The 26483-nt window shown below is 40.9% G+C and overlaps 2 protein-coding genes and 1 non-coding gene across 5 annotated transcripts in view; 1 reads left to right on the forward strand and 2 right to left on the reverse strand.

Annotated features, from left to right (window-relative positions):
• AQP7 (aquaporin 7) overlaps nt 1-23193 on the forward strand; it is an 86517-nt gene extending 63324 nt beyond the window's left edge. The window contains 1 exon segment of the mRNA XM_022551556.3: nt 1-23193. This exon segment is cut by the window's left edge and continues 15673 nt beyond it. The gene's annotated coding sequence lies outside the window, so the exon portion shown is untranslated.
• The window catches only part of NFX1 (nuclear transcription factor, X-box binding 1), an 87895-nt gene that overhangs the window by 13793 nt on the left and 47619 nt on the right, over nt 1-26483 (reverse strand). For 2 of the 3 annotated variants that reach the window (XM_022551553.3, XM_089912512.1), the window contains 10 exons: nt 25147-25177; nt 19804-19886; nt 18237-18345; nt 13987-14106; nt 11967-12046; nt 7998-8228; nt 7031-7104; nt 6119-6220; nt 5513-5554; nt 209-307 (listed from right to left, as the gene is read on the reverse strand). In XM_022551553.3, coding sequence (XP_022407261.1) covers nt 209-307; nt 5513-5554; nt 6119-6220; nt 7031-7104; nt 7998-8228; nt 11967-12046; nt 13987-14106; nt 18237-18345; nt 19804-19886; nt 25147-25177 — 971 coding nt within the window. The remainder of the gene's footprint in view (nt 1-208; nt 308-5512; nt 5555-6118; nt 6221-7030; nt 7105-7997; nt 8229-11966; nt 12047-13986; nt 14107-18236; nt 18346-19803; nt 19887-25146; nt 25178-26483) is intronic. The other variant, XM_022551554.3, reaches the window with a different exon arrangement.
• Nucleotides 9858-9930, reverse strand: TRNAG-ACC (transfer RNA glycine (anticodon ACC)). The gene has a single exon. It is a non-coding gene; the product is annotated as a tRNA-Gly (tRNA).

Consider the following 26483-nt stretch of genomic DNA (forward strand, 5'->3'; position numbering starts at 1 on the left):
ACACACACACACACACATTTTCTCCCCAAGTTCAATTCTTCAATGGGACAGTTTTGAGAGACCAAGAGAAGGATTTTTATTAAATATCATATAATCCCTTATAGATATATAAACTGGCTCAATCACAGAGGACTGCATATTAGTTACTACATCTTAAAAGATCACTCTGGTAAGCCACAATTAAGAAAGTAGGTAACAACTTACATACCTAGCATCTTCTTTCAAACTGTCACTGAATTTTGACCCTGAAGAACGTACGTTGAAAGGATCAGAATCATCACTGATATGAAATGCCTCTGCTAACCGCCTGAAAGTGAGAGAGAAGTAAGTAAATGAAAGGAGGGGGAGGAAAACTATCTCATAGTAACAGAGTGCCCCCCAGGTCCTAAATTCTTTATACATTAATGATCTCATTTCAATAAACCTAATTATTAAGGAGAATAAGAACAACTTGGGACAAGATATTGAACTGTCTTCAAAGAACAAAAAAAATAAGACAGATCTAGATGGTTCTGAGCAAGCTGTAGGCTGATACTGGGGACTTAGGTTGTTAGGTGAAGAGAAGGCTGAGGGAGGGAAAGCACTGGGGATGGTCAATGGGCGATGACTTCCTTTGAGGTTTCACCTAAACATCAGATACATAGACAGATAATATTAAAGTTAATATCACTTTAGAAAATAAAGAATTGCATTTACAACATAAGCTCTGCATTATTTTTAATGTATTTCCTTTCAGATTTTTCTTCTGTAATTTTAAGTAGTTGCAATCAGTGTATATAAAACTTTGAATCTTTTTTCACCTTATTATTATGTGATTAGCATTTCTCATATTACTATTTGATTTTCACACTCCCTGTATTAATAGCTGCATAATCTTCTAATTATATATATCCCCCAATTTACTTAAACAGTCCCCATTTAGGTTTCTTTTGTTTGTTTTTTCTTGTTTTGCTCTTTTTCTTTTTTCATTTTTTTTAAAATTTATTAAAAAAGTTTTTTTTATATCCCATTTAGGTTTCTTCAACAGTTCTCCAGCTTCTCAATATTATAAGTAACACAATATCTCTGAACAAAAAGCTTTTGAGATTATTTTTCTGGAAAATGTTTCCAAGGTGTGGGATAATTGGGTTAAATGGTATGGACATCAGACCCTTGATATCGTGGTCTAAGGGCTCCACAGTGCTGCTTCTGTTTTGACCAGCAGTATGTGAGTTTCGTGGCACCTCACCAACATCCAGGTATATATGTCGGGGTTTTTTTTGTTTGTTTGTTTGTTTTTAAAGATAGATAAAATTGAGCTTAGCACTTAGTACAATTTTCTTTTACACAGAGATAGGGGTCTCTTACATGCTTCATGCCCATAAGAATTTGGTTTACTGTTGCTAGATTTTCTAATTTTTTAAGGTTTAATTTTCAAATTTTTAAGAATTCCTAAGGGGGAGATATTTCAATGTTTTGATTAGTTGGCCACTAATTCAAACACAAACACCAATAAAACATGTCTGTGGGATGAATATGGCCAGCCAGTTTTTCATTTTTGCAGTGGAGCATATACTTGCAACTTTATTTATCTATTTTTTATTTTGGCTGTGCTGGGTCTTCGTTGCTGGCTTCTCTCTAGTTGCAGCACACAGGCTCCAGAGCACGCGGGCTCAGTAGCTGTGGTGCGTGGGCTCCAAAGCACACGGGCTCAGTAGTTGCAGTGCGCGGGCTTCTCTCTAGCTGCGGCATGCGGGTTTAGTTGCCCCACGGCGTGTGGGAATCTTAGTTCCCCAACCAGGGATTGAACCCATGTTCCCTGGATTGGAAGGCGGGTTCTTAACCACAGGACTACCAGGGAGGTCCCTATTTGCAAGTTTAGATGGTATTCTCCTTTTCAATTCACATTTTTTTTTCCTTAGGTCTGTGAGTATTTAAGAAAGAATCCTTACATAAAGGGTCATTATGTCATCATTCAAAGATCAAGGAGAAATTCAAAAGGCTTTCAGGAATAGCTAGTTCTAATCAATAACTGACATTTGCCGAGCATCTACTATGGTTTAGGCTTGTGCCAAGAGTTTTATGTATATCTTCCTTAATTTTAATGTATAATCCTCATAACAACTCAGGGAGGTAGGTACTATTATTGTCACCATTTCCCCAAATATTTAAGAAAATTAAGGCTTGGAGAGATAATGTGATTTGCCCATGGTCACATTGCTAATTGATTTGTGAAGCTAGGATTCAAATCTGGGCAATCTAAGCTAGAGCTCTGGCTGGCTCTAACTACCATGAAATGCTGTCTCAACTAAACAAAGGTGCATTTCCATGTTTTTGAGACCTTCTGTGTATTCACCACAGCATTTCTGAATATTCAGGACTCTTAGTTCACATTTTGGAGTGGAGAACAATGCTACAGTCCTTAAGGGACAAGAGTTTTGAATAGCAGTTATTACAAAGTTACCATAAGGGTCAAACCAAGGGAAATTTGGGCAGTGCTATTAATCATATTATCTTCTATATATTTAGCCACCTAAAGAGGTATTGTTAACAACTGTTGAAGGTCAAACATCTAGGTAAAACAAGACTGCACTCTGTCTGCATTTGTCTGTGTCTGCTTAACTTTTTATCTTGAAAAATTTTCAAAGAAAGATAAGTTACAAGAATATCACAATGAACGCCCACATACTCTTCAGCTAAATTCTCCAAATATTAATATTTTCACAGAGCTATACCTTTCATCTTTGTTGGAACAAGAAAGTTTGCCAGTCATTGAATAAATGTCCCTTAATCTGATAAGGAGTATATTCAAATAACTTACAGCAAACATCATACATAGTGGTGAAATACTTAAAACTTTCCCTATGAGACTGGAGATAAGTTAGAAATGCCTATTATCACCACCCTTCATTCAACACTGTACTGGAGGACGGCCCTGGTGGCACAGTGGTTAAGAATCTGCCTGCCAATGCAGGGAACACGGGTTCGAGCCCTGGTCTGGGAAGATCCCACATGCCACGGAGCAACTAAGCCCGTGCACCGCAACTACTGAACCTGCGCTCTAGAGCCCCTGAGCCACAAGTACTGAGCCCACGTGCCACAAGTACTGAAGCCCACATGCTTAGAGCCCATGCTCCACAAGAGAAGCCACCACAATTAGAAGCCCGTGCACCGCAATGAAAGTAGCCCCCGCTCACTGCAACTAGAGAAAGCCTGCGCGCAGCAATGAAGACCCAATGCGGCCAAAAAATAAATAAATAAAATCAATTAATTAACAAACAAACAAACAAAAAAACACTGTACTGGAGGCCTAGCCAGTGCAATAAGGCAAGAAAAAGATAAAAGTTAATAATTAGAAAGAAATTAGAAGAGGACATGATTGTGTACACGCAAAATCTAAAAGAAGCTAAACTGTAAGAAATAAGGAATTTAGCAAGGTTGTGAATACAGGTCAACGAATATCAACTGTATTCCTATATGCCAGCAACAAGCAATTAGAGAATTAAATTTTAAAAGTGATACAAGAAAAAATACCAGTTATAATAACATCAAAATACATCAAATAGCAAGGAACTAAAACCTCCTGAAAGATGTACAAAATCTATATAAAGAAAACTATACAATATCATTGAGAGAAAACATGACTAAATAGAAGGGTATACTTTGCTCATGGATTAGAGGCCTCAATATTATAAAGATCTCAAATCTCTCCAAACTGAACTATAAATTAAATACCAGCTCAATCAAAATCCCAGTATTTTCTTTTTTTTTTGCAAAGATTGATAAGCTATTTCTAAAATTTAAATGGACATGCAAATGGCCAAGAACAGCCAAGACAATCTTGGAGAAAGACCATGTTTGAAGAGACATGCTACCAGTTATAAAGGTACAGTAATTAAGATAATGTGATACAAGCGCAATGGAATAGAATGAGCTCAGAAATAACCCATACACAATATGAATACTTGATTTAAGACAAAGGTGGCACTGCCACCTTTCCCAGATCACTAGGAAAAGGATTTCTTGATAAATGATGTTGGTCAAATGAATATTTGTATGGAATCATGAACCCTCCTTATACCATGCTTAGAAAAAAAAAAAAATTGGTCCAGGTCAACTGTAGATCTAAACGTGCAAGGTAAAATAAGGCTCCTAGATAATAACACAGAATATCATCACGACCTCAGGATAGGCAAATATTTCTTAAGCAAGACATAAAAAGTACTATTCACTAAGGAAAAGACTGATAAACTGGACTACATTAAAATTAGAAAGTTCCGTTTATCAAGACACCAGTTACAGAGTGAAAAGTGAAGGCACGGAGTGTGAGGAAAACAATATATAAAACAAAGGACTCATATCCAAAATATATACAGAATTCCTAGTAATCAATATGAAAAAGACAGATGATACAATTAAAAAAATAAGCAAAGACCTGAATAGGTACTTCACAAAAGAGGATATCCAAATGGCCAACAAACATATGAAAAGGTGCTCAACCTCACCAGTCATCAGATAAATATAAATTAGAAGCTCAATGATATCCAGTTATACATCTACAAAAATGGATTAAAATGAGAAAGACTGACAATTCCAAGGGCTAACACAAACAGAGAGCAACGGAAAATATGACCCTGCTCGTGGGAGCATAACTGGTACAACCATTTTGGACACTGTTCGGCAGAATCAATTAAAGCTGAAAATATGCATACCCTATTAATCAGCAATTCTACTCCTGAGTTTATATCCAACAGAGATGAGTACATATATATAGCAAGGCAAGTATAAGGATATTCTTAAAAGAGCATTATTTGTAATAGCCCAACACTGATAACAACACACATATCTATAAACTATAGAATAGATAAATGATGATAAATTAATACAATAAAATGTCACGCCAAAATGAAAATTAACAAAATGCTGCTACATGTAACAACAGGAATGAACGTCGCAAATGTAATGAAAGAAACCAGACAAAAATAATACGAACAATATGATTTCATCATTTACATAAAGTCCAAAAGCAGACAAAAATAATCTAAACTGTTAGAAGTCAGGACAGAGGCTATATCTCGGTGGAGTGTAAGAGTGGGTTCTGGTAGTTTTCTATCTCTTGAACTTGGTGCCGATTGCACCACTGTATTCCCTTTGTGATGACTCACTCATCACTATAGTTCTGATCTATATGAAGTATATTATGCTTCAACATAACAGTTCATTAAAAGAATTTTAAGCCTCTTGTCTCCATTGGAATCAGGAAGTCTGTCAGTCTCTGAATTAGTATGCTTTGGAGCATGTGATGTTTATACTTGCCTGAAACCACACAAGCTCATATTTCAGAAATATGCTGAAATCACCTAACTGGTTTATCCTCAGACACTTCGATTCTTGATGACTGAATTTCTCCTGCTCCCCAACAGCAGCAAAAGACTCAGCGCAGGTGCTGAATGAATGCTTGAAGGGTTGCTCCCTCCCACTAATTTCACAGAGCTCAAGGACAATTAGATAAACAGCAGTTGAAACTACTTACTTTCTCCTTTCCAAGGCTGAACACTCCTCATCACACTCCAGCCTTGAGAAGCAAATGAAAAAAAATTAAGTCAGGGTACAAGTTTCACAGCTCCTACTCAGCAATAAGTTCTTAGATGGTCAACCTGGAGACAGAACAGACTGGCCAAAATAATGGCTGGATGGGGTCCTTCTCAAGGACAGGTGCACAGGCCTCTGAGTTACGGGAGACTAGGAGTTCTCAGAAAGGCTTCAGAGTGTCCCCTGGCTGTTCAGCCCCCAAAATGTTCCCGGCTCCCCCGCAACAACCCCACCTCCCTCTCTCGACACAGCAAACCACTCTGTTCTCTGTTCTCCTGTGGGCTGGAATAGACACGTCAAGGTCTCTGCTTCCTCTGGCTACTGTCTGCAGTGAGGCCCAGAAAAGCTTCCTCTGGTCTTAGCTGTATCCCAAGTAGGACTCACTGCATTGGAGTGGGTGTGGTCTCTTAATATCAGATGTCTGTTGAACACCTACTGTGTGTGCAAGGCCTTCCTGTTGCAGACTGACACAAATGAATGGTTCCTGCCCTTTGGAAATTAAGTATAATGGGAGAAAGAAGGCACAGCTACACATCTAAAAAATTACCTGGCTTGGTGAATTTCCTTCTTAGTAATTAACTTGCTGATTTCCACTGAATCTCCAAGCTGCATGTCTGTTATTTTGGAGGCCATGGAAATAGCAGCTATTCTGAAGTATATAAAAGAAAGAGAAGATAAAAAAAAAAGAAAAGGAAGGAAGGTGTTGCAGTTTCACAAGAACCTTCCCATACCAGGCACAGAGAACACTTCTTTCAAGGCAAATCTACCACTCGACAACCTGTGTGGCCTTGGAAGCCCATCTATTATGAACTGTCCACACGTTTATGTGGTATCTCCTCAATTAGATGCTAAGCAGCTCCATAGGAAATGAGGTAATCCATTCCTCAGTACCCCCTTGAGCATCCGGGCCAATGCCAGGCACTCAGTGTGTATTCAAACACAGTCAATCTGATGTCTGCATACTCCTAAAGTCCCATCTCCATGGTGCATCTCTGCATCTATTCGTCCATCCATCCCTAAACACCTCCACTTCTGTACGGTATGACCACACAGGTCCCAAGATTTCAGGAGGCTGCAAAGACAACTCACAGAACAGTCAGAACCCCCCAGACCACAGCCGGAGCGCAGGACCTGGTCCTGACTGTGCCCCAAGCGGTGGAACGCTGAAGCAATGCACGCAACTTCAGGACATCTTCCCTTCTGATCTCATGGTGTCATAAGACCAAAAGGGAGAGAGACAGGAAGGAGGAGGAGAGGAGAGAAACAAAAAGGTTATTTCACAAATTAAAGTTAGGGAAGGTAAGGTACATAAAGCAGTACTTTCTCTTTTAACCAGAAAAACTAGACGCAAGAAAATGTATTTAAAAATCCTTCCTTAAAAGTTGCAAAGATCCTACAATAGACTCCTGTATACCCTTTACCTAGACCCACCAATTGTTAACATTTAAGTAGCACTAACCTTCGATAAGTACTGGATGCTTCAGAGCAAATCATGATTTCTTTTCTTCGTCCACATTCACACTGCAGCTCTATCTGAAATAAGATTAACATGTAGCAACTTTCAGCCCACGGTAAATATGTAAATGGGCAGGTTTCAATTTTAAAGCCTCTCTCAAATCAAACCACGGCATAGAATAGAGAGACGGTGAGTGGCTACCCTCCAAGATGGAGGAGCTAACCACACATGCAAACTGACAACGTGGTGGTTGACATGCTAGGAGGGAAGTGTGCAGTCGACAGTGCCCCTTATTGGGAATGACTTCTGTCCTTAATCCTGCCTGAAGGGGCAGGCCTAGAATGAAGTTTTTACCACTGAACCAGAGGTAGACACTTGACCCAGGACCAGCCAAGGTCTAATCGACTCCACTTCATCCCTCTGCTTTCACCTCCTCGGGGGGGAGACCTTGCTTAATCCCTCAGACCAGGTAAGTCCCTCACTCACATGTTCTTGTGGCACCCGCTACAAGGGGGTAACTACTCCTTCACGACATTACCACAGTCACAGTTAATTATCTGAGTAGGTAATTAGTATCTGTCCCTCTAATTAAAGGAACCACGTGTCCACTGTTCACTGGTGGAGCCCCAGCACCTATCACAGCATTACATCTTATACAAAATAGACACTTATGTATTTGCTGAATAAATGGAGGGGACAATCAGAGTCTCTCTTGAGAATTTGATCGAAGGGAGACAGAAACTGGTCAGGTGGCAGTGGGTACTTTCTGAATTAAAAGACCATCTCAAGCTTGGCAGATAGAAGTCTGTACAATTTACTCCACCCTTCTCTTGTTAACTTAACTTGCAGTTCCTTGCAACCAAAGACCCCTGGTAAGGATGTGTGCCCAGGTGCCACTGTAGGCAGTTCTGGACTCATCAGCAGCCCCAGAACCACAGTCAGTGCCCCACCAGGGGCCAGGATTACTCACCTTGGCTTTGCAAGCAGTCACAGGGCAGGGTGAGCTGAGGTGGCAAGGTGCCATACATGGGTGGCCACAGTCAGCTCTGGAGATGGTGCAGGGCTGCTTGCAGACCTCATCCACAAGACACTCTCCTTTGTGACAGAGTCTCTGACACCTGTGCATCCCACACGGTAGCGTGGCACTGCAGGGCAATCCGCAAGAGATGTCAACCAGGTGACAAGGGATGTTGCTTCGTAACTAGGAGAGACAGAAGTAGCCAGATTCTCATCTCCATGCAGGATTCGGGGTGGATTTTAACTTGCTACTTAAACATTTCTGAACTTTCAAAAGAGCAAGTTTTTAAAAAAGCTATTTTTATCTGAAACAAAAATCTGGCTGTTTTTCAAAGTCTGAAAGGTTAGTTTGAAAAGAAAACAAACCTGAACCTTATTTAATAAATGCTTGTTATGGGACTTCCCTGGTGGCGCAGTGGTTAAGAATCTGCCTGCCAATGCAGGGAATATGGGTTCAATCCCTGGTCCGGGAAGATCCCACGTGCCGCGGAGCAACTAACCCCGTGTGCCATGACTACTGAGCCTGCGCTCTAGAGCCCACGTGCCACAACTACTGAAGCCCACGCGCCTAGAGCCTGTGCTCCGCAACAAGCCACCGCAGTGAAAAGCCTGCGCACCACAACAAAGAGTAAATAAACCCCGCTCGCTGCAACTAAAGAAAGCCTGCGAGCAGCAACAAAGGCCCAATGCAGCCAAAAAAAAAATAATGCTTGTTATGATCTAAAAGGATTTGTTTTAGCAGCTGAGTGTGACTTGCAACATAAACTTCCCAAAGTGGGTAACAAGCATGCGAAACCAGATAACTAGGGAGTTTCTGAAAATTTTATGACTAACTGGGAGGATCAGGTGACCTTTTCCCTCTACAAACAGCTAGGGCACTGAGTTCACAGAAACCCTGGGGGTGGGAGCACCCTTGGCTCATCGTTTCAAGACTGCTTGCAGGGCTGTTTTATGTAATTAATTACTCAACTCTCCTCATATCTCCCAACCCATGATCTCCATAGTTTTAGACAGCTCTGTCATTAAAAAAATTAAGAGGGGCTTCCCTGGTGGCCCAGTGGTTGAGAGTCCGTCTGCTGATGCAGGGGACATGGGTTCGTGCCCTGGTCCAGGAAGATCCCACATGCCGCAGAGCGGCTGGGCCCGTGAGCCATGGCCACTGAGCCTGTGCGCCCGGAGCCTGTTCTCCGCAACGGGAGAGGCCACAACAGTGAGAGGCCTGCGTACCGCAAAAAAAAAAAAAAAAAAATTAAGAGGCAACAGGCTGTGGACCAACCAAATCTTTTTTTTCTTGAGAAATTGCCTCCATTCAGGATTCTTCACTCCAGGAAAAAGATGCTGGAATTTTATTCCTGTGGAACCAAAGGTTACTCTTACATATTCACTCAAATTCTTTTAAGAACCCTCAAAATGAGGAATATACTTCGACTCTGGTGACAAACTTGTACTCTTGAAGAGGCCCCCAAAGCCTAGGATGTACATGCTTTGTAATCAGTATTTTGGTAGAATGTAGTTCCCAGTCATTAAACATTCACCTACTCCACCACTGGGATAATTTGTGCACATGCTATGCCCTCTGTTGTCCCCTCCCCACATTACTTGCCTGTCTTCTCACTGTCCTTTAGCATGTTACTTATGCTACTTCCTCCAGAAACACCTTTCCTGGGTAAGGGCCCCTTCTATCCCCTTCAGTACTCTGTACTTCCCACACTACTGTACTTTTTTTTTTTTTTTTTCAGTATTTATTTATTTGGCTGTGCCAGGGCTTAGTTGCGGCATGCAGGATCTTTTATTTGTGGCATGCATGATCTAGTTCCCCGACCAGGGATTGAACCCGAGCCCCCTGCATTGGTAGCACAGAGTCTTAACCACTGGACCACCAGGGAAGTCCCACACACTACTGTACTTATAATCGACTGTTTACATGTCTGCTTCCCGCCTCAGAGTGAAGGCTCCACAAGGACAGGGGCGGCACCTGTCTTGTTCATTTCTGAATCACCCAAACCTAGCCTGTTACCTAGTACATAGCAGGTACGCAGTAAGTATTTGTTGACTGAAGTCCATCAACACAAAGATGACACATGGATGTCTCAGAATGGTTACTCTCAGAGGAAGTGAGATTTTTAGAGGAAGAATAAATACCAAGGATTATGACTTGAGAACCACTGACAGGAAATAAGTGGAGAAAAATATGTCTATCAAGATAAGAATACTGGGCTTCCCTGGTGGCACAGTGGTTGAGAATCTGCCTGCCAATGCAGGGGACACGGGTTCGAGCCCTGGTCTGGGAAGATCCCACATGCCGCGGAGCAACTGGGCCCGTGAGCCACAATTACTGAGCCTGCGCGTCTGGAGCCTGTGCTCCACAACAAGAGAGGCCTCGATAGTGAGAGGCCCACGCACCGCGATGAAGAGTGGCCCACACTTGCCACAACTAGTGGCACAACTTCCTTTCTCACAGAAAGGAAGACCCAACACAGCCATAAATAAATAAACAAAGCAAACTGTCAACAAGTAAAAATAAATAAACACTATTTAAAAAAAAAGATAAGAATACTGAAAGCATATTGTCATAGCTGTCAAGAGTTTCAAGAAATGTTGGCCAACATGTTACTAAGTAAAAAAAGCAGGTTACAAAACAGTATAATCTTCATAGAGTAGGGGAAAGAGTGTATTACACATGCCTGGAAGTCTATATACCAGGATGTTAAGAGTATTTCTTTCTGCATAGCAAAACTGTATTATCTTAATCGTCTACAATGAATATGCATTTTTAAAATAAACAGATCTTTTTAAAGTGTTTCAAAGTGTCTATAGTCAGCAGCGCCAAATATAGCTTAGACACTAAGAATAAGGATTAATGTCCTTCATGGTAATGGCAGCAATTAGCCTGGAGGAAGGTGCATGGCCGATCAGTCAGGATGGAAAGCTGCGTAAGGAGTAGAGAGAAGGAACGGTGGCAACTGGTGGAGAGCCCACTCTCACTCTTGGGATATTCTCACTGTAACACCTTTCCCCACACTAGCAACCCCTCCCCATGCTGGCTAACCTAGAAGTTGTCTCTGAACACGGCTCATGCTCTCAAGGCCAACTGGCTGAGTTTCATTTGATTGTAACCAGATTAAAAATGAGAGCAGGGACTTCCCTGGTGCCACAGTGGTTAAGAATCCACCTGCCAATGCAGGGGACACGGCGGGTTTGAGCCCTGGTCCAGGAAGATCCCACATGCCGCGGAGCAACTAAGCCTGTGTGCCACAACTACTGAGCCTGCATTTTAGAGTCCACGAGCCACAACCACTGAGCCCACATGCCATAACTACCGAAGCCCATGAGCCTAGAGCCCGTGCTCCGCAATGAGAAGCCACCGCAATGAGAAGCCCGTGCGCTGCAACGAAGAGTAGCCCCTACTCTCACCACAACTAGAGAAAGCCCATGCACAGCAACAAAGCAGCCAAATAAATTAATTAAAAAATAAAATAAAATAAAAATAAAAACGAGAGCAGAATAGATTCAGAATGCTACCTACTGTATGATTCCATTTATGTGATATTCTGAAAAGGCAAAACTACAGGGGCAGACAACATTGGTTGCCAGGGACTGGAGGTAAGGGGTGAGTAACTATGAAGTGGCCCAAAGGAATGTTTGGGGGTGAATGAATGCTCCACATCTTGACTGTGGTGGTGGTTACATGACTGTACGAATGCTTCTGTCAACTCATAGACTTGTACACTAGAAAGGGTACATTTCATTTTATGCAAACTATACCTTAATGAAAAGAAAAAGAAAAGAAAAAAAGTGGCAACAGCAAATCTCTGCTTCTTGGAGTATATTTATTTTGAGAAACAATGAGGCTAACCCTCTTAACGAAATCCAATCATAAATCTCTGGTTGGAACAATGAACACTTGAGAGAGAAAACTTACCTCATGTTTGCCCATGCACCATTTCTGAGTTAGAAAAGTACAAGGGGGACACTTGTCCTCACTATGACAAGAATGATACACTGTAGAAAGAGAAAGGTAAAATTAGGAGTAATGTTTAAAATTAGGAATAATGTTTAAACATAGACTACTACACATATCATAATGGCCTATGACATGGAATTTTTAAATTTCAGAGCTGAGTACTTTTTAAAATGGTCACTGAAAAGTAAAAGTAGTTGGCTTTATATTAAAGTGTTGAAAGATGAACATGAGTGAGAAAAAGAAACCCAACTGAGGGGCAAGAGACACAGAAGCAGAGAAGGAGGCAGTTTTTCTACTCCGTCTCCTGTGGCACTGCCACATGGTCTGTCCACATTACTCAGTGATTCTTTTGGTCCTACCTTACACAGCAACTGCTCCCTTTTGTTCAGACATCTTTGTTATCTCATCTAACATGCTTCCTCTGACTCCTTTCAATCTCTTTACTGCCTGGAAGAGGCAGTTCATTCAAACTCATCTCCTACAACAAAGCCTTCCTTGGCTGACCACACCCTGCCCTGAGAACTCTTGCTCTCCCTGACGTCTTAGTTCTTACACAGATGGCTTGCTGCCATGCTATCTGGCCCTTCTTCATGTATTGGCTAGTTGTGTCAAATGTTTTCAACTACCATCTTCTTCCTCTCAGAAACAACAGAACAACCTCAAGGTCATGGGCTATTTTTTCCCTCCTCTGAACCTCCCTCTATGTCTGACACCATGCTGGATATACAAGAAACACTCAAGAAAAGTTAAGTGAATGCTGAATGAAAGCAGGCTAAAACAAAACAACTCACAAATAGTTAAGTTCTCACTATGGACATCAATCAGCAGGATTTGGACTTCATTTGTAATATCTGCAAGTGACTATAAAGGAAGTGAGTACAAGTGAGTGGGTGAGTATCTGTTTGGACATTAACTTCATGCTGGTGTGAACACCACAGCAAGGGTTTGCAAACTAAGCTGGGAGGGCCGCCTTAAGGTCTCCAGGAAAGGAGGGACTTTCCACTTCATGAGGAATTTACTTAATTCTTTTTCACTCTGTAACTTAAAAAATTGAGAGCTGCTTGTCTATTTATCAGACTAAATCATATGGCCAGATTTATTTTAAGTATCAAATCCAGTGACTTAAATTATATCAGGTTTGCCTCTGGGACTTGGTAAAATGAAATGATAGGGCCAATATGGTCCTAGAGGAAAGCCAGTGACTAGACTGGACAGAAAATGGGTGATGTCAAGTAGCTATTTACCTGGTGTCTACAGCAGTCTATCACAGAAAAACTGGAAACAAATGTCCAGCAACATGAAACTGACTGAATCAGTTATGGCCCATCCATGTAACAGGACACTCCACTACCATCTAGAAAAATATTCACTGATAAGGAGAGAGATTAAAATTACAATAATAAGAGGGAAAAATATCTAGTTAAAATAAGTTCATTAGGATCCCACTTTTATTTTAGGAAAAAAAAATACAAATATATATTTTTGCCCATGGAAAAAGGCCCTGAAAAATATACACCAGGGTGTAATTCCTAAAAGGTGACATAAGAGATTATTTAATTTCAATCGTTTGACTTTATCTCTATTTTCTTTCTTTCTCTCTTCCTTTTTACGTAATAAACATATATTGTGTCTACAACAACAACAAAACCGAATTACTCTTTAACTTTACAAAAAGATGCTTAACTTTGAAATATGCACCAGAAGTGGAGGCCACAAAGAAAGAAGACAAGACCAGCTGGGGATTCTCCCAACCCTTTGGGTGTGTTTGACATCCACAGAGTAAAGCACTGGAAGGCACTGTGATTCCCAGCTGTGGCCCAGATCTCAGACCCATCTTCACAGAAGCAGCCCCTGAGCACACAGAACAAGGAAGGGCTACCACAGTGTAACCTCACAGCAGTGAAGACCATCATGCAACATCCTAAATGACACAGTGTGAGCAGGCTGTGAGGTGTGGAGGCAAGGAGACAGGACCCACCTGGATGGTCACATTCATGGACTCTGGCACAGGTCTGGGTACACTCAGGGGGCCTGGTACCACAGGGAACTGGAGGGTAGATCACTGATGCGCCACAGTGGCAGGTTAATTCATCAAAACCTGGTGAAGCCGCAGGTGAAACAAAACAACCCTTCATGAATTTGAGAACTTGAAGCACAAGATAATTACACACACATTTTTTTTTTTTTTGGCTTGTATTTTTAGAGGAGAATTTTTTGGGGGGCTGCTCTTTTAAAAAAGGTTTCTATTTCATTAACGTTGAGCTGCTGGCAAAGTGTTCAATTTTTACTTGCAACAAACTTTAAGTCCATGAGTATTCCAAGACATTTTTACATGTATTTTATAAACAAAAGATCTACAGACCATCTCTTTTGACAGAACAGGAGACTTCCACTAAAGAAACAGATTCTTTTCTTTAACTTTTTGGTTAGGAAAATGGATAGAGATTATGAAAGCCACAGGTAGTTCACAAACACAGAAAAATATGCTTTTGAATATAAACTTCAGAGAGCCACTGAAGCCATTAAAAAAAAATTCTTGTAAGTATAACTGACATCTATCATGATAAAAATATGAAGTTGAGATGAAGCCGAGAGCTACGTCTGAGTTCACTAGGCACAGTTCACAAGCCCAATCAAAATGAGAACTCACATGGGGCCTCCAACAAGCGGCCCACTTTGTCAAGAGCTCTACTAACCCTCAGACCCAAAGGGGAGCTAGTTCTTCAATCCTGGTCCTTAGTAGAGGCTGGGTCTTTGGCCATGGTTCTCAACTAGGGACCAAGAGTCAGAAAGCCCAGGCCCTCCAGGATTCCTCTACCCACTGCTCTTCTCCTGTCAGCACTCTCCAGAAAACTCTTCAGAGGCTACACAACGTGGTGGAAAGGGCCCTGTAAATATAGCAGGAGACTTAGGCTTCTAGTCCTGGACCTACTTCTCACTTGTGCGGTGACTGTGGGCAGGTAACTTAACGACTCTTGAGATTGCTTCCTTTTGGTCAAATGGGGATACCAAACTTTGACCTGTCCACTCAGAAGTTTATTGTGAGGGTGGGCTAATATATGTGAAACAGCTAGGGAAAGAGTAAGAGGCTACATTACTTGTTTCTACGGAACTCCATGTGTGTGATTTATAACAAAGCACTTAACTCCTTTTTGAAATATGGTAGGCCTAGTATTCCACAGATGGTATGTTGGGAAACCCTGATATAGGCTAATCTTTTAATGTAGCAGTTCTCAAAGAGTGCTCACTTGACCCCTAGGACTCCCTGATCCTTTCAGGGAGTCCACAAGGTCAAAATTATTTTCATAATAATACTTAGATACTATTTGCTTTTTTCACTATGTTGACATTTGCACTGATGTTGAAAAAGCAACAGCTGGTAATACTGCCAGGGCATTAGCGCAAATAAGGCAGTAGTGCCAAACTGTAACCATTGTATTTTTCACTGCCACATACTTAGAGTAGATAAAAAATGACAATTTCACTTAAGAAAGTTCTTGATGAAGAAGTAAAAAAAATCTTGACCCATAAATACATGTCTTTCTAATATTCTGTGGAACAAAATAGGGTATCTGCTTCAAGCACTTCTGTTGCACACAAAAATACAGTTGTCCCTCAGTATCCTGGCGGGGAGGGATTGGTTCCAGGACCCCCATGGGTACCAAAATCCAAGAATGCTCAAGTCCCTTATATAATATGCTGTAGTATTTGCATACAACCTATGCACATCCTCCTGTATACTTTACATCATCTCTAGGTTACTAATAATACCCAATGCAATGTAAATGCTACATAAATAGTTGCCAGCACAAAACAAATTCAAGTTTTGTTTTTGGAACTTTCTAGAATTTTTCCCCTTGAACATTTTCAACCCACAGTTGGTCGAAACTATGGATGTGGAATCCATGCATATGGAACCCTCAGATATGTATGGCTGTCTGACCTCTGGTCATTCTAAAGAACTGCACTTTTCTGAGTCGTGAGCTGAATTGCTGAATTAACTTATTTTTTCATAACACACCGTTTTACTTGAAAAAGTGGCCGACAAACTATGATTATTCAGACTTGGGTATTTTGGCAGACGTTTATGAAAAATTAACAGTGAGACCATCACTTTAAGAAAACTGACTTTGCTGCCAAAAATAACATTCAAGCTTTCAAGTGAAAACAGAATTTTGGAAAATATGCATTTATCACTATGAGCTTGATAACTTCCTAATACTTTTCCCCAGAGTTTTCTGATGGGATTGGTAGTGTATTAATGAATGCGAGTTTTTAATATTGTAACACAAGCAGACCCCATCTTAGGATCATTGCTTACATCCCAAGTTTCATACATTCAGGGACAACAGAGGAATAACTTCTTTAAAAGTCTCAATAGCTTTTCTGCCCATGGTCACCGCCGAGTAAGCATCATTAAAGTCTCCCCCCTCTACTGCCGTCGTGTCTAAGTCAGAGTCTCCCAAAGAGCCCGAACAGCTGTGGAAGCTCCTCACCAGACGTCTGAGCTTTGAAACAATTGATGACAGTCTGAGGAGCCACCTGAGCAGCGGGCAGCGCTCACAGACTGTGTGGTAACGAGGGGTCCAAACACCAGGTGCTCCAGAGGCTTCGGGTTTGTCACGTATGCCATTGCAGAGGAGGTGGATGCGGCCATGGATGCGAGGCCACACAAGGTGGATGGAAGAGTTGGGGAACCAAAGAGGGCCGTTTCAAGAGAAGATTCTCAAAGACCTGGCGCCCACTTAACCGTGAAAAAGATTTTTGTTGGTGGCATTAAAGAAGACACTGAAGAACATCACCTAAGAGATTATTTTGAACAGTGTGGGAAAACTGAAGTGACTGAAATCATGACTGACTGAGGCAGTGGCAAAAACAGAGGCTTTGCTTTCATAACCTTTGATGACCATGACTCCGCAGACAAGACTGTCATTCAGAAATATCACACAGTGAACGGCCACAACTGTGAAGTAAGGAAAGCCCTATCTAAGCAAGAGAAGGCTAGCGCTTCATCCAGCCAAAGAGGTCGAAGTGGTTCTGAAACTTTGGTGGTGGTCGTGGAGGGGGTTTTGGTGGGAATGACAACTCTGGTTGTGGAGGGAACGTCAGTGGTCGAGATGCCTTTGGTGGCAGCCGTGGTGGTGGGGGATATGGTGGTAGTGGGGATGGCAGTAATGGATTTGGTAATGACGGAAGCCATTTTGTAGGTGGCGGAAGCTACAATGATTTTGGCAATTACAACAATCAATCTTCAAATTTTGGACGCATGAAAGGTTTGGAGGCAGAAGTTCTGGCCCCTATGGTGGTGGAGGCCAATACTTTGCCAAACCATGAAACCAAGGTGGCTATGGTAGTTCCAGCAGCAGCAGTAGCTATGGCAGTGGCAGCAGGTTTTAATTACTGCCAGGAAACAAAGCTTAGCAGGAGAGAGCCAGGGAAGTGACAGGGAAGCTACAGGTTACAAGAGATTTGTGAACTCGGCCAAGCACAGCGCTGGCAGGGCCTAGCTGCTACAAAGAAGACATGTTTTTGACAATACTCATGTGTATGGGCAAAAAAACTCGAGGACTATATTTGTGACTAATTGTATAACAGGTTATTTTAGTTTCTGTTCTGTAGAAAGTGTAAAGCATTCCAACAAAGGGTTTTAATGTAGATTTTTTTTTTGCACCCATGCTGATTGCTAAATGTAATAGTCCACTCATGAAGCTGAATAAATGTGTCTTTTTAAAAAATGTGCTGTGTAAAGTTAGTCTACTCTGAAGCCATTTTGGTAAACTTCATCCCAACAATGTGAAGTTAGAATTCCTTCAGGGTGATGTCAGGGCCCATTCGAAATTTATTTACAACCCGCTTGGGTGGAGAAGCCATTGTCTTCAGTTGAACTGACAGTTACTGTGTTGTGACCTGGAGTTCACTGTTAAAAGGGTCACCCAAGCAAAGTTAGAGTTTTCTGGTTATTAATATGATTGTTGGCACATCCTATGCAATATATCTAAACTGAATTACGGTACCAGATAAAGTTACAGATGGGAATCATCCATTATCATGTGTAATCAATAAATGATTTAATACCCTCTTTTAAAAAAAAGTCTCAATATATCTGAAATACTAAGGCTTATTAATTCAGTAATCCATACCAACCTAAGAAAATCAATCACTCAGAATATATCATTCCTGACTTTCTAGAAAACTCTATACAATAAAGTATACAGTGAAGACACTCACTAGCTTGCCAGCATGTTTGGCAGTTCCCACGATGACAAGGTTCTTCACATCTATGAAGGCCACAGCGGAGTTTCCTCCCACAAATCAAAGGACACTTGTGCTCCTTATCCTAGGAGGAGAGATACTGATTGACTGATTGATTGATTGCTTGCAGGATCTTAGTTCCCCGACCAGGCATCGAACCTGTGCCTCCGGCAATGGAAGCACAGAGTCCTAACCACTGGACTGCCAGGGAATTCCTGAGAGATTTATATATGTTTACAAAATTATCTCCATTTTATATTTTCCATAAACAAGATTAATAAAGAAGTTCTCCACAATTATAGATCGCATGATATCTGGAATTAGCTTCAAAATAATCAAAGGAGGGGGAGTAGGTGGGGAATGAAACAAGATTAGTCATGACCTGATCACTACTGAAGATAGATGTTGGGCATATGGGACTCATACTTGTCTCTCTGCTTTTATATATGTTTGAAATATTCAGTAATAAGAGGAAGTCTTTAAACTTTCAAACACTGGTTTATAAGTAAGTCTTGATACACAGAACAATTTCATCACTCTTCACACTGTCAATATAAATGCTAAAAATAACAACTGTGTATTATATATGTGTGTGTACATATGTACTACTTTACTATTGGTACTGTGTTACCTTGTTTACACACACACACACACACACACACACGATAACACAGTACCCACTGCCAGGTAGTGCTTCCTTTATTTAGTTCCACAGAAGTGAATATTTCAGATAACTGAAACCTGTTCTTTAAAAAATGCCACACTCGGGACTTCCCTGGTGGTCCAGTGGTAAAGAATCCTCCTTCCAATGCAGGGGACGTGGGTTCAATCCCTGATCGGGGAAATAAGATCCCACATGCCGCGGGGCAACTAAGCCCGTATGCCACAACTACTGAGCTCGTGCACCTCAACTAGAGAGCCCGTGTGCTGCAAACTACAGAGCCCATAAGCTCTGGAACCTGTGAGCCACAAATAGAGAGAGAAAACCTGCATGCCACGACTAGAGAGAAGCCCGTGCGCCGCAACAAAAAGATCCCGCATGCCTCAACAAAGAACCCATGTGCCACAACTAAAACCTGACACAGCCAAAGAAAAAAAAAAAAAAAAAAAAAGAAAGAATACCCAAGAATGGAGGCCCCTCTTCTGGGAAAAAAAAAGCCATACTCATTTTGCCTACTGATCTGACCCATGGAATATATGAAACTTGAAGCCTGAGTTGCTAAGGCCAAGCCAGTCTGTGTGCCGGGACAGCATACAGTCTCCTGCAGATGACTACATGCTCATCCAGTGGTCTTGAGCTCTGGGGCCTGAGGCCTTCTGTCTTTCTTCTTTCCTTTCCTCCATGTTGCCATCAGCTGACTTCTTGACCTGGCTGAAGCCTAAAAAGGACCAGTCTGTCTCTCTGGGCAGCATTCTGACTGCTGCTCAGGGGCCTCTCCCAGTGATTTCCAAATCTGGGCTGCATTCTAGATGGCGGAGGCTTCCAGAAGCCCAGCCCCTAGATGAATGCAATCTGATACTGCCTAATGATAGGTCCACTTACCACACAGCATATCTCGTTACATTTATGCCGTCCACATAACCGTTTCTTGTTACACCTCTTGTCACACATAAATGTAGCATCTGCTATGAACAATTAAGAAGAAAAAGAAGTCAGAGGACATGAACATTCATTCAACAAATATTTGTGTGACTACAGGCTGAAGAAATACAAATGTAATAATGTAAATAAATTAGTTATGGTGAAAATGCATACTATTTAAATATCACTTTTCACTTGCCAGACAGTCAAAAAAATAGAAAAGAAAATAGGAAGACTACGCAAGTGCCCACTGATAGATGAGTGGATAAAGATGATGTGGAATACATACAATGGAATATTACTCAGCCATTAAAAAAAAGAAAAGAAATCTTGCCATTTGTGACAACATAGATGGTCCTAGAGGATATTATGCTAAGCGAAATAAGACAGAGAAAGACAAATACTGTATGATTTCACTTCTATGTGGAATCTAAGAAACAAAACAAATGAACAAACATAACAAAACAGAAACAGTATAGATACAGAGAACAAACAGGTGGTTGCCAGAGGAAAGGCGGGTGGGTGGAAAAAAGAAATAGGTGAGAGGCACAAACTTCCAGTTGCAAAACCAATGATTCATGGGTATGAAATGCACAGTGTAGGGAATATAGTCAATAACTAAATAATATCTTTGTATGGCGACATAATGTAACTAGACTTATTGTGGTGATCATTTTGAAATGTACAGAAAAAAACACTATGCTGTGTAATAGGAATTAACAGAGTGTTGTAGGTCAATTATACTTCAAAAACAAACAAACTCATAAAAAAGAGATCATATTTGTGGTTATTAGAGGTGGGGGGTGGGTAGAGGGGGAATTGGATGAAGGCAGTCAAAGGGCACAAACTTCCAGTTATCAGATAAGTAAGTATTAGGGATGTAATGTACCACATGATAAATATAATTAACACTGCTGTGTGTTATATACGAAAGTTGTTAAGAGAGTGAAGTAAGAGCTCTCAACACAGACAAAAAATTTTTTTCTATTTCTTTCATTTTCCATCTATATGAATTGATGAATGTTCACTAAACTTATTGCAATAATCATTTCATGATGTATGTAAGTCAAATTATTATGCTGGGACAGGAATAAAGACGCAGACATAGAGAAAGGACTTGAGGACACGGGGAGGGGGAAGGGTAAGTTGGGACAAAGTGAGAGAGTGGCATGGACATATATACACTACCAAATGTAAAATAGATAGCTAGTGGGAAGCAGTTGCATAGCACAGGGAGATCAGCTCGGTGCTTTGTGACCACCTAGAGGGGTGGGATAGGGAGGATGGGAGGGAGACACAAGAAAGAGGAGATATGGGGATATATGTATATGTATAGCTGATTCACTTTGTTATAAAGCAGAAACTAACAAACCATGGTAAAGCAATTATACCCCAATAAAGATGTTAAAAACAAAAAATTATTATGCTGTACACTTTAAGCTTATACAGTGCTATATGTCAATTATATCTCAATAAAACTGGAAGAAGAGGGGGCTTCCCTGGTGGCTCAGGGGTTAAGGACCTGCCTGCCAATGTACGGGACATGGGTTCGAGCCCTGGTCCGGGAAGATCCCACATGCTGCGGAGTGACTAAGCCTGTGCACCACAACTACTGAAGCCCATGTGCCTAGAGCCCGTGCTCTGCAACGAGAAGCCACCGCAACAAGAAGCCCACACACTGCAACGAAGAGTAGCCCCTGCTCACCTCAACTAGAGAAGGCCTGGGCATAGCAACAAAGACCCAACGCAACCAAAAAAAAAAATTTGTAAGAAGAAAAGGAAATAGGAAGACTGATTAATGTATGGAACAGGTGAAGGTGTGGAGAAAAAGGCACACACACTTAGTGGATGGGAGAATAAACTTTTGGAGTACATATGTATCTATCAAAAAAAAAAGTGGCAATTCCATTTTAAGTAATGCTTCCTACAGATACACTTTCAAAAGTAGCTAGGACACCAAAAGCACAAGCAACAAAAGAAAAATAAATTTGATCAAAATTTAAAGCTTTTGTGCATCAGAGGACACCATCAAGAAAAGACAACAACATAATGGGAGAAAATATTTGCAGATCTGTTATCTCATAAGTGCCTAGGATCCAAAATATATAAAGAACTCTTTCAACTCAATAACAAAAAGACAACCCAATTTAAAAATGGTAAAGGAATAGACTTTTCCAAAGAAGATATACAAATGGCCAAGTACATGAAAAAATGCCCAACATCATTAGTTATTAGGGAATGCAAATGAAAACCACAATGATTTATCATTTCATACCCACTGAGGATGGCAATAACAGTAATAATAATAATAGTAGTAATAAAAAACAGAAAATAACAAGTGTTGGAGAGGATGTGGAGAAAATGAAACCCTCATACATTACTGGTGGGACTGTAAAATACTGTAGCTACTGTAGAAAACAATATAGCAGTTCTTTTAAAAAAATTCTACCTATAACCAACATATAATCCAGCAATTCCATTTCTAGGTACATAACCAAAAGAATTTACAACAGGTTCTCAGATAAAAGCTTGTGTACAAATGTTCATAGCAGCACTAGTTGCAATAGTCAAAAGAAGGAAACCAAATGTCCATCAACAGATGAATGGATAAACAAGCTGTGGTATATATATACAACAGAATATTATTCAGTCATAAAGAGGAATGAAGTACTGATGTGTGCTACAAGGTGGATGAACCTTAACAACATGCTAAATGAAAGAAGCAAGAGACAAAAGGTTACATATTATATGATTTCATTTATATGAAATACTCAGAATAATTAAATCCACAGAGACAGGAAGCAGAGTAGTGGTTGCCAGGGCTGGTGGGGAGGGGTGAGTGGGGAATGAAAACTCAGTAAACAAAGGGTTTCCTTTTGGGATGATGAACCTATTTTAGAATTGATAGAGGTGATGGTTTTAAAACACTGTGAAGGTACTAAAAGCCACTCAATTGTACACTTTAAAATGTTTCACTGGGGACTTCCCTGGTGGAGCAGTGGTTGGGAATCCACCTGCCAATGCAGGGGACACGGGTTCGAGCCCTGGTCTGGGAGGACCCCACATGCCGCGGAGCAACTAAGCCTGTGTGCCACAACTGCTGAGCCTGTGCTCTAGAGCCCGCAAGCCACAACTACTGAGCCCGCATGCCACAACTACTGCAGCGTGTGTGCCTAGAGCCTGTGCTCTGCAACAAAGAGGCCACCACAATGAGAAGCCCACGCACCACAACAAAGAGTAGCCCCCGCTCGCTGCAACTAGAGAAAGCCCGTGCACAGCAACGAAGACACAACGCAGCCAAAAAGTAAATAAATTTATTAAAAAAAGAAAAAACAAAACAAAACAAAAAAATGTTTCATCGTATGTTCTGTGAATATTATCTCAATAAAGGTGCTGAAGGCGCTGAAGTGTTTACTGGTGAAATAACGTTTGGGATTTGTTTTCAAAGTACTTCAGTGAAAATTAAAAATAGGAAAGAGAGGGATGGATGAAGAAAGAAGATGGGCAAAATGCTGATAACTGTTGATGACTGGTGATAGGTACATAGGGATTCACTATACTAGTCTCTCTACTTTCACATATGATTGAAAATTTTCATCATAAGCTAAAAAAGTAACAAGATGGTTACAGCATTATCTGTAATGGGGAAAAATTGGAGACAACCTAAATGACCAACAAAAGAGCAATGGTGAACTATACTATGGCATATCCACATAAAGAATGTTCTCAAGAGGGAGAGCTACACACTGACATGGAAAAATGTCTTTGATATATTACTTAGGGGAAAAAAACAAGTTCCAGTATGTTTAGCAAGAACCATAATAGCACATGTATACACCTGTATGAATACAGAAAAAGATCTGGACCCACACCCAACAAACTAATGATGTGGTTTTATCAGGGGAATGGAACTAGGAGGGGAAAATGGGGTGAGGGTGTATTTCTACTTTTTACTATTTTATTAATTTTTTAATTATTAAAAATTATGTATTAATATAGTAAGTTTTTCAAATTATATTTTTTAATTACCAAAATTTTGACTGTCGTTTTGAGGAAGATATTTCTGGTTATGTCAAATATTCAGATAGTTGAGGCAGATATTCAGCCATTCTCCACCTTCCTCAGGCTAACAGATCCTTAGTTTTGTTCAGAAATTGGGCACCCACGTGTTCCCCCATTACAGGAGTGAATGCTGAATAGTGTAGCCTGTCATGGTAATTCCATTCCCCTTGTTAGTGAAGGGATTGGGCAGGAACATGTGATAAAAAGCATACTGAGGGTCTTTCAGGACTGTCTTCCTTGCTCTCAAGAAGGAAGAGAAGAATCTCTCCTTCTTTTCTTTAGATGTTGCTGGGAGATGACTCAATGCGTGAAATTGCTGTAGCTAACTTATACCCATGAGGGGAAAACCGAGAAAATCACAGGAAGCTGGACTGGAGTCCTAGAATCACTGGGTTTGTAATTAAAACCTCGGACTTGTTCTGCCTCCAGACTTCCTGTTATGAGAGACAGTAAACCTCCTGAGAGCTAAAGTCATTTTTCCTTGGGTTTTTTGATACCTGTAGCCAAAAGCACCTTAACCAATACAGCTTTCTTTCTGACCAGAATTAAGAGCTTTTATTTTGTATAAGTTTACCTTCCATCACTTTTCCAAAACAGTTTTAAGGTGGCTTAAACAAAGACTATGTGACAGTTGGTAAAACAAGGACAGAACCATAATAAAGTGGAGTATCAGGATCAAGGACAAAGGAAGAAACAATATTCTAGGCCTAAAGGTTAAGAAGGCTGCTGGCTGAGTCCCCTTGTTCTAGGTATCCAACAGTCCTATCAAGCCATAAGGGGATCAAGCATCAGAGTCAGTTTTTACAAAGTTTGCTTCATTACATATTATTTACCTTCCCTTCCCATATCAACATTTTATTATGAAAAATTTCAAACATATAAAAAAGTTGAAACGAGTTTATAGTGAACACCTATATATACCCACTACCTAGCCTCTACCAGTAGTTGCTTTTTCTCATAACTCTCTATTCTTCCATCCAACTATCAGTTTATCTTAATTTTGGATGCTTTTCAAAGTAAGCTGCATACATGAATACACTTCCCCGGTATTTTACAGCATTTCACTAACTAGAATTCAATTTATGGTTCTTTTTTTTTTTCTTTTGAGGTAAAAGTTACATACAGTTAAATGCACAAAGTACCTTCACTGAATTCTGACAAACACATAACCCATTCCCCTGTCAAGATGTAAAAAATTACCTTCACCCCAGAAAGTTACCTCATGCCCCTTCCCAGTCATACCTTCGCTTTTGAGATTGGTACACGGAAGCTCCTATGGAGAAAGAAAAGGGAATAGTAACTACTTTAGGAATAAATGAAACAACATAACTGCAGTATAATGCTAAATGTAACATGCATACCCCAAATACCCAGTACTTCTCTGGCAGTCACTTATTCACCAACTTCACCTATCTGGAGCTACGTTTGCCCAGTCCCTGTAAGCTTTACTCACAACAGGGCCCCAGGTCTAATGACTTTTCATGCAAATATAACATTCTTTGTGGTCTGACCTCCAAACTCACAGCAGATTATGTATTATAAAATCTGAATGGAAAGAAGGACTGACTACTAAAGGTATGCAAAGCAAAGAGAAATAACTGTCTGGCAAGGGTACAGACAGAAAAAGCCATAAAAAGCAGATACAAGAATTGAAAATATGTAACAATCAGCACCATCTGATGCAGGGACAAACAGCTCTACATGCTCAAAAGTATCCCTGGCAATGCAGCTGAACTGTAGCAGAGTGGAATACAGAAGTCCTTTGCCATTCAAAGTTTTGCTACCCTGGTTTCAATCATGTGTGAATGGCCTCAAAGGTCTATCACATGTAATTTTGCTGAAAAATGTTCCTGAATAACATGTGTGGGGAGGCTGCTGTGTGAAGGGCGAGTCAGTCACTTGGGAGAGAGTGAGCCTGGCTGGCTGCCCAGCACCTACATCCGAATTTGGCTTTGATGTCATGGACAGGTTGCTATGTACTCAGAAATAAGCAAAATGATAAAAACATTTCTTCTCAGTGAAAATGACCCTGAAAACGGGGGGCAGCTGCTGGGGTTGATAACAGACGTGAAGCTGTCTAAGAAATTGAAGCTTCTTGGCTAGAAAAATGTTTTCGGTAAATCAATGAGTTGGCTCGGTTCTATGACATGAAAAAATTCCCCATATGCTCTCTAGAGATACAAAGCAAAAGTGACTCATGAAATTGCTTGAGTGCCCCAGTTAATACAAACACCGGATTGTACACAGGAAATGCTGGGAGTTTGGGGGTTTTGAGCACAAGCCACCATTCTCCTTGCTTGGCCCTACGATAAACCTTTCTCTGCTCCAAACCCCAAAGTTTTATTTGTTTGGCCTCACTGTGCGTCAGGCGCATTAACTTGTGTTCAGTGACAATTTTGGGGAAGCCAGCCTAGGGGTCTGTGCTCGTGCCGGGTCGACCCTGGCCAGAGGCAGCCCCTTCCCTGAGTGCCCAGCAGCTAGCTGCCAGAGCGCATTCATTCCAGGGAACTGGAAGGGACTCTCCCTGACAGGCGCCAGCCACCCCACAACGTGAGGCTGTTTGGAGTTGAGAAAAAAAA

The sequence above is a fragment of the Delphinapterus leucas genome, chromosome 6 (assembly GCF_059928025.1).
Source record: "Delphinapterus leucas isolate spDelLeu-1000000601 "Yukka" chromosome 6, BTC_Dleu_Yukka2, whole genome shotgun sequence".
Classification (NCBI taxonomy): Eukaryota; Metazoa; Chordata; class Mammalia; order Artiodactyla; family Monodontidae; genus Delphinapterus; species Delphinapterus leucas.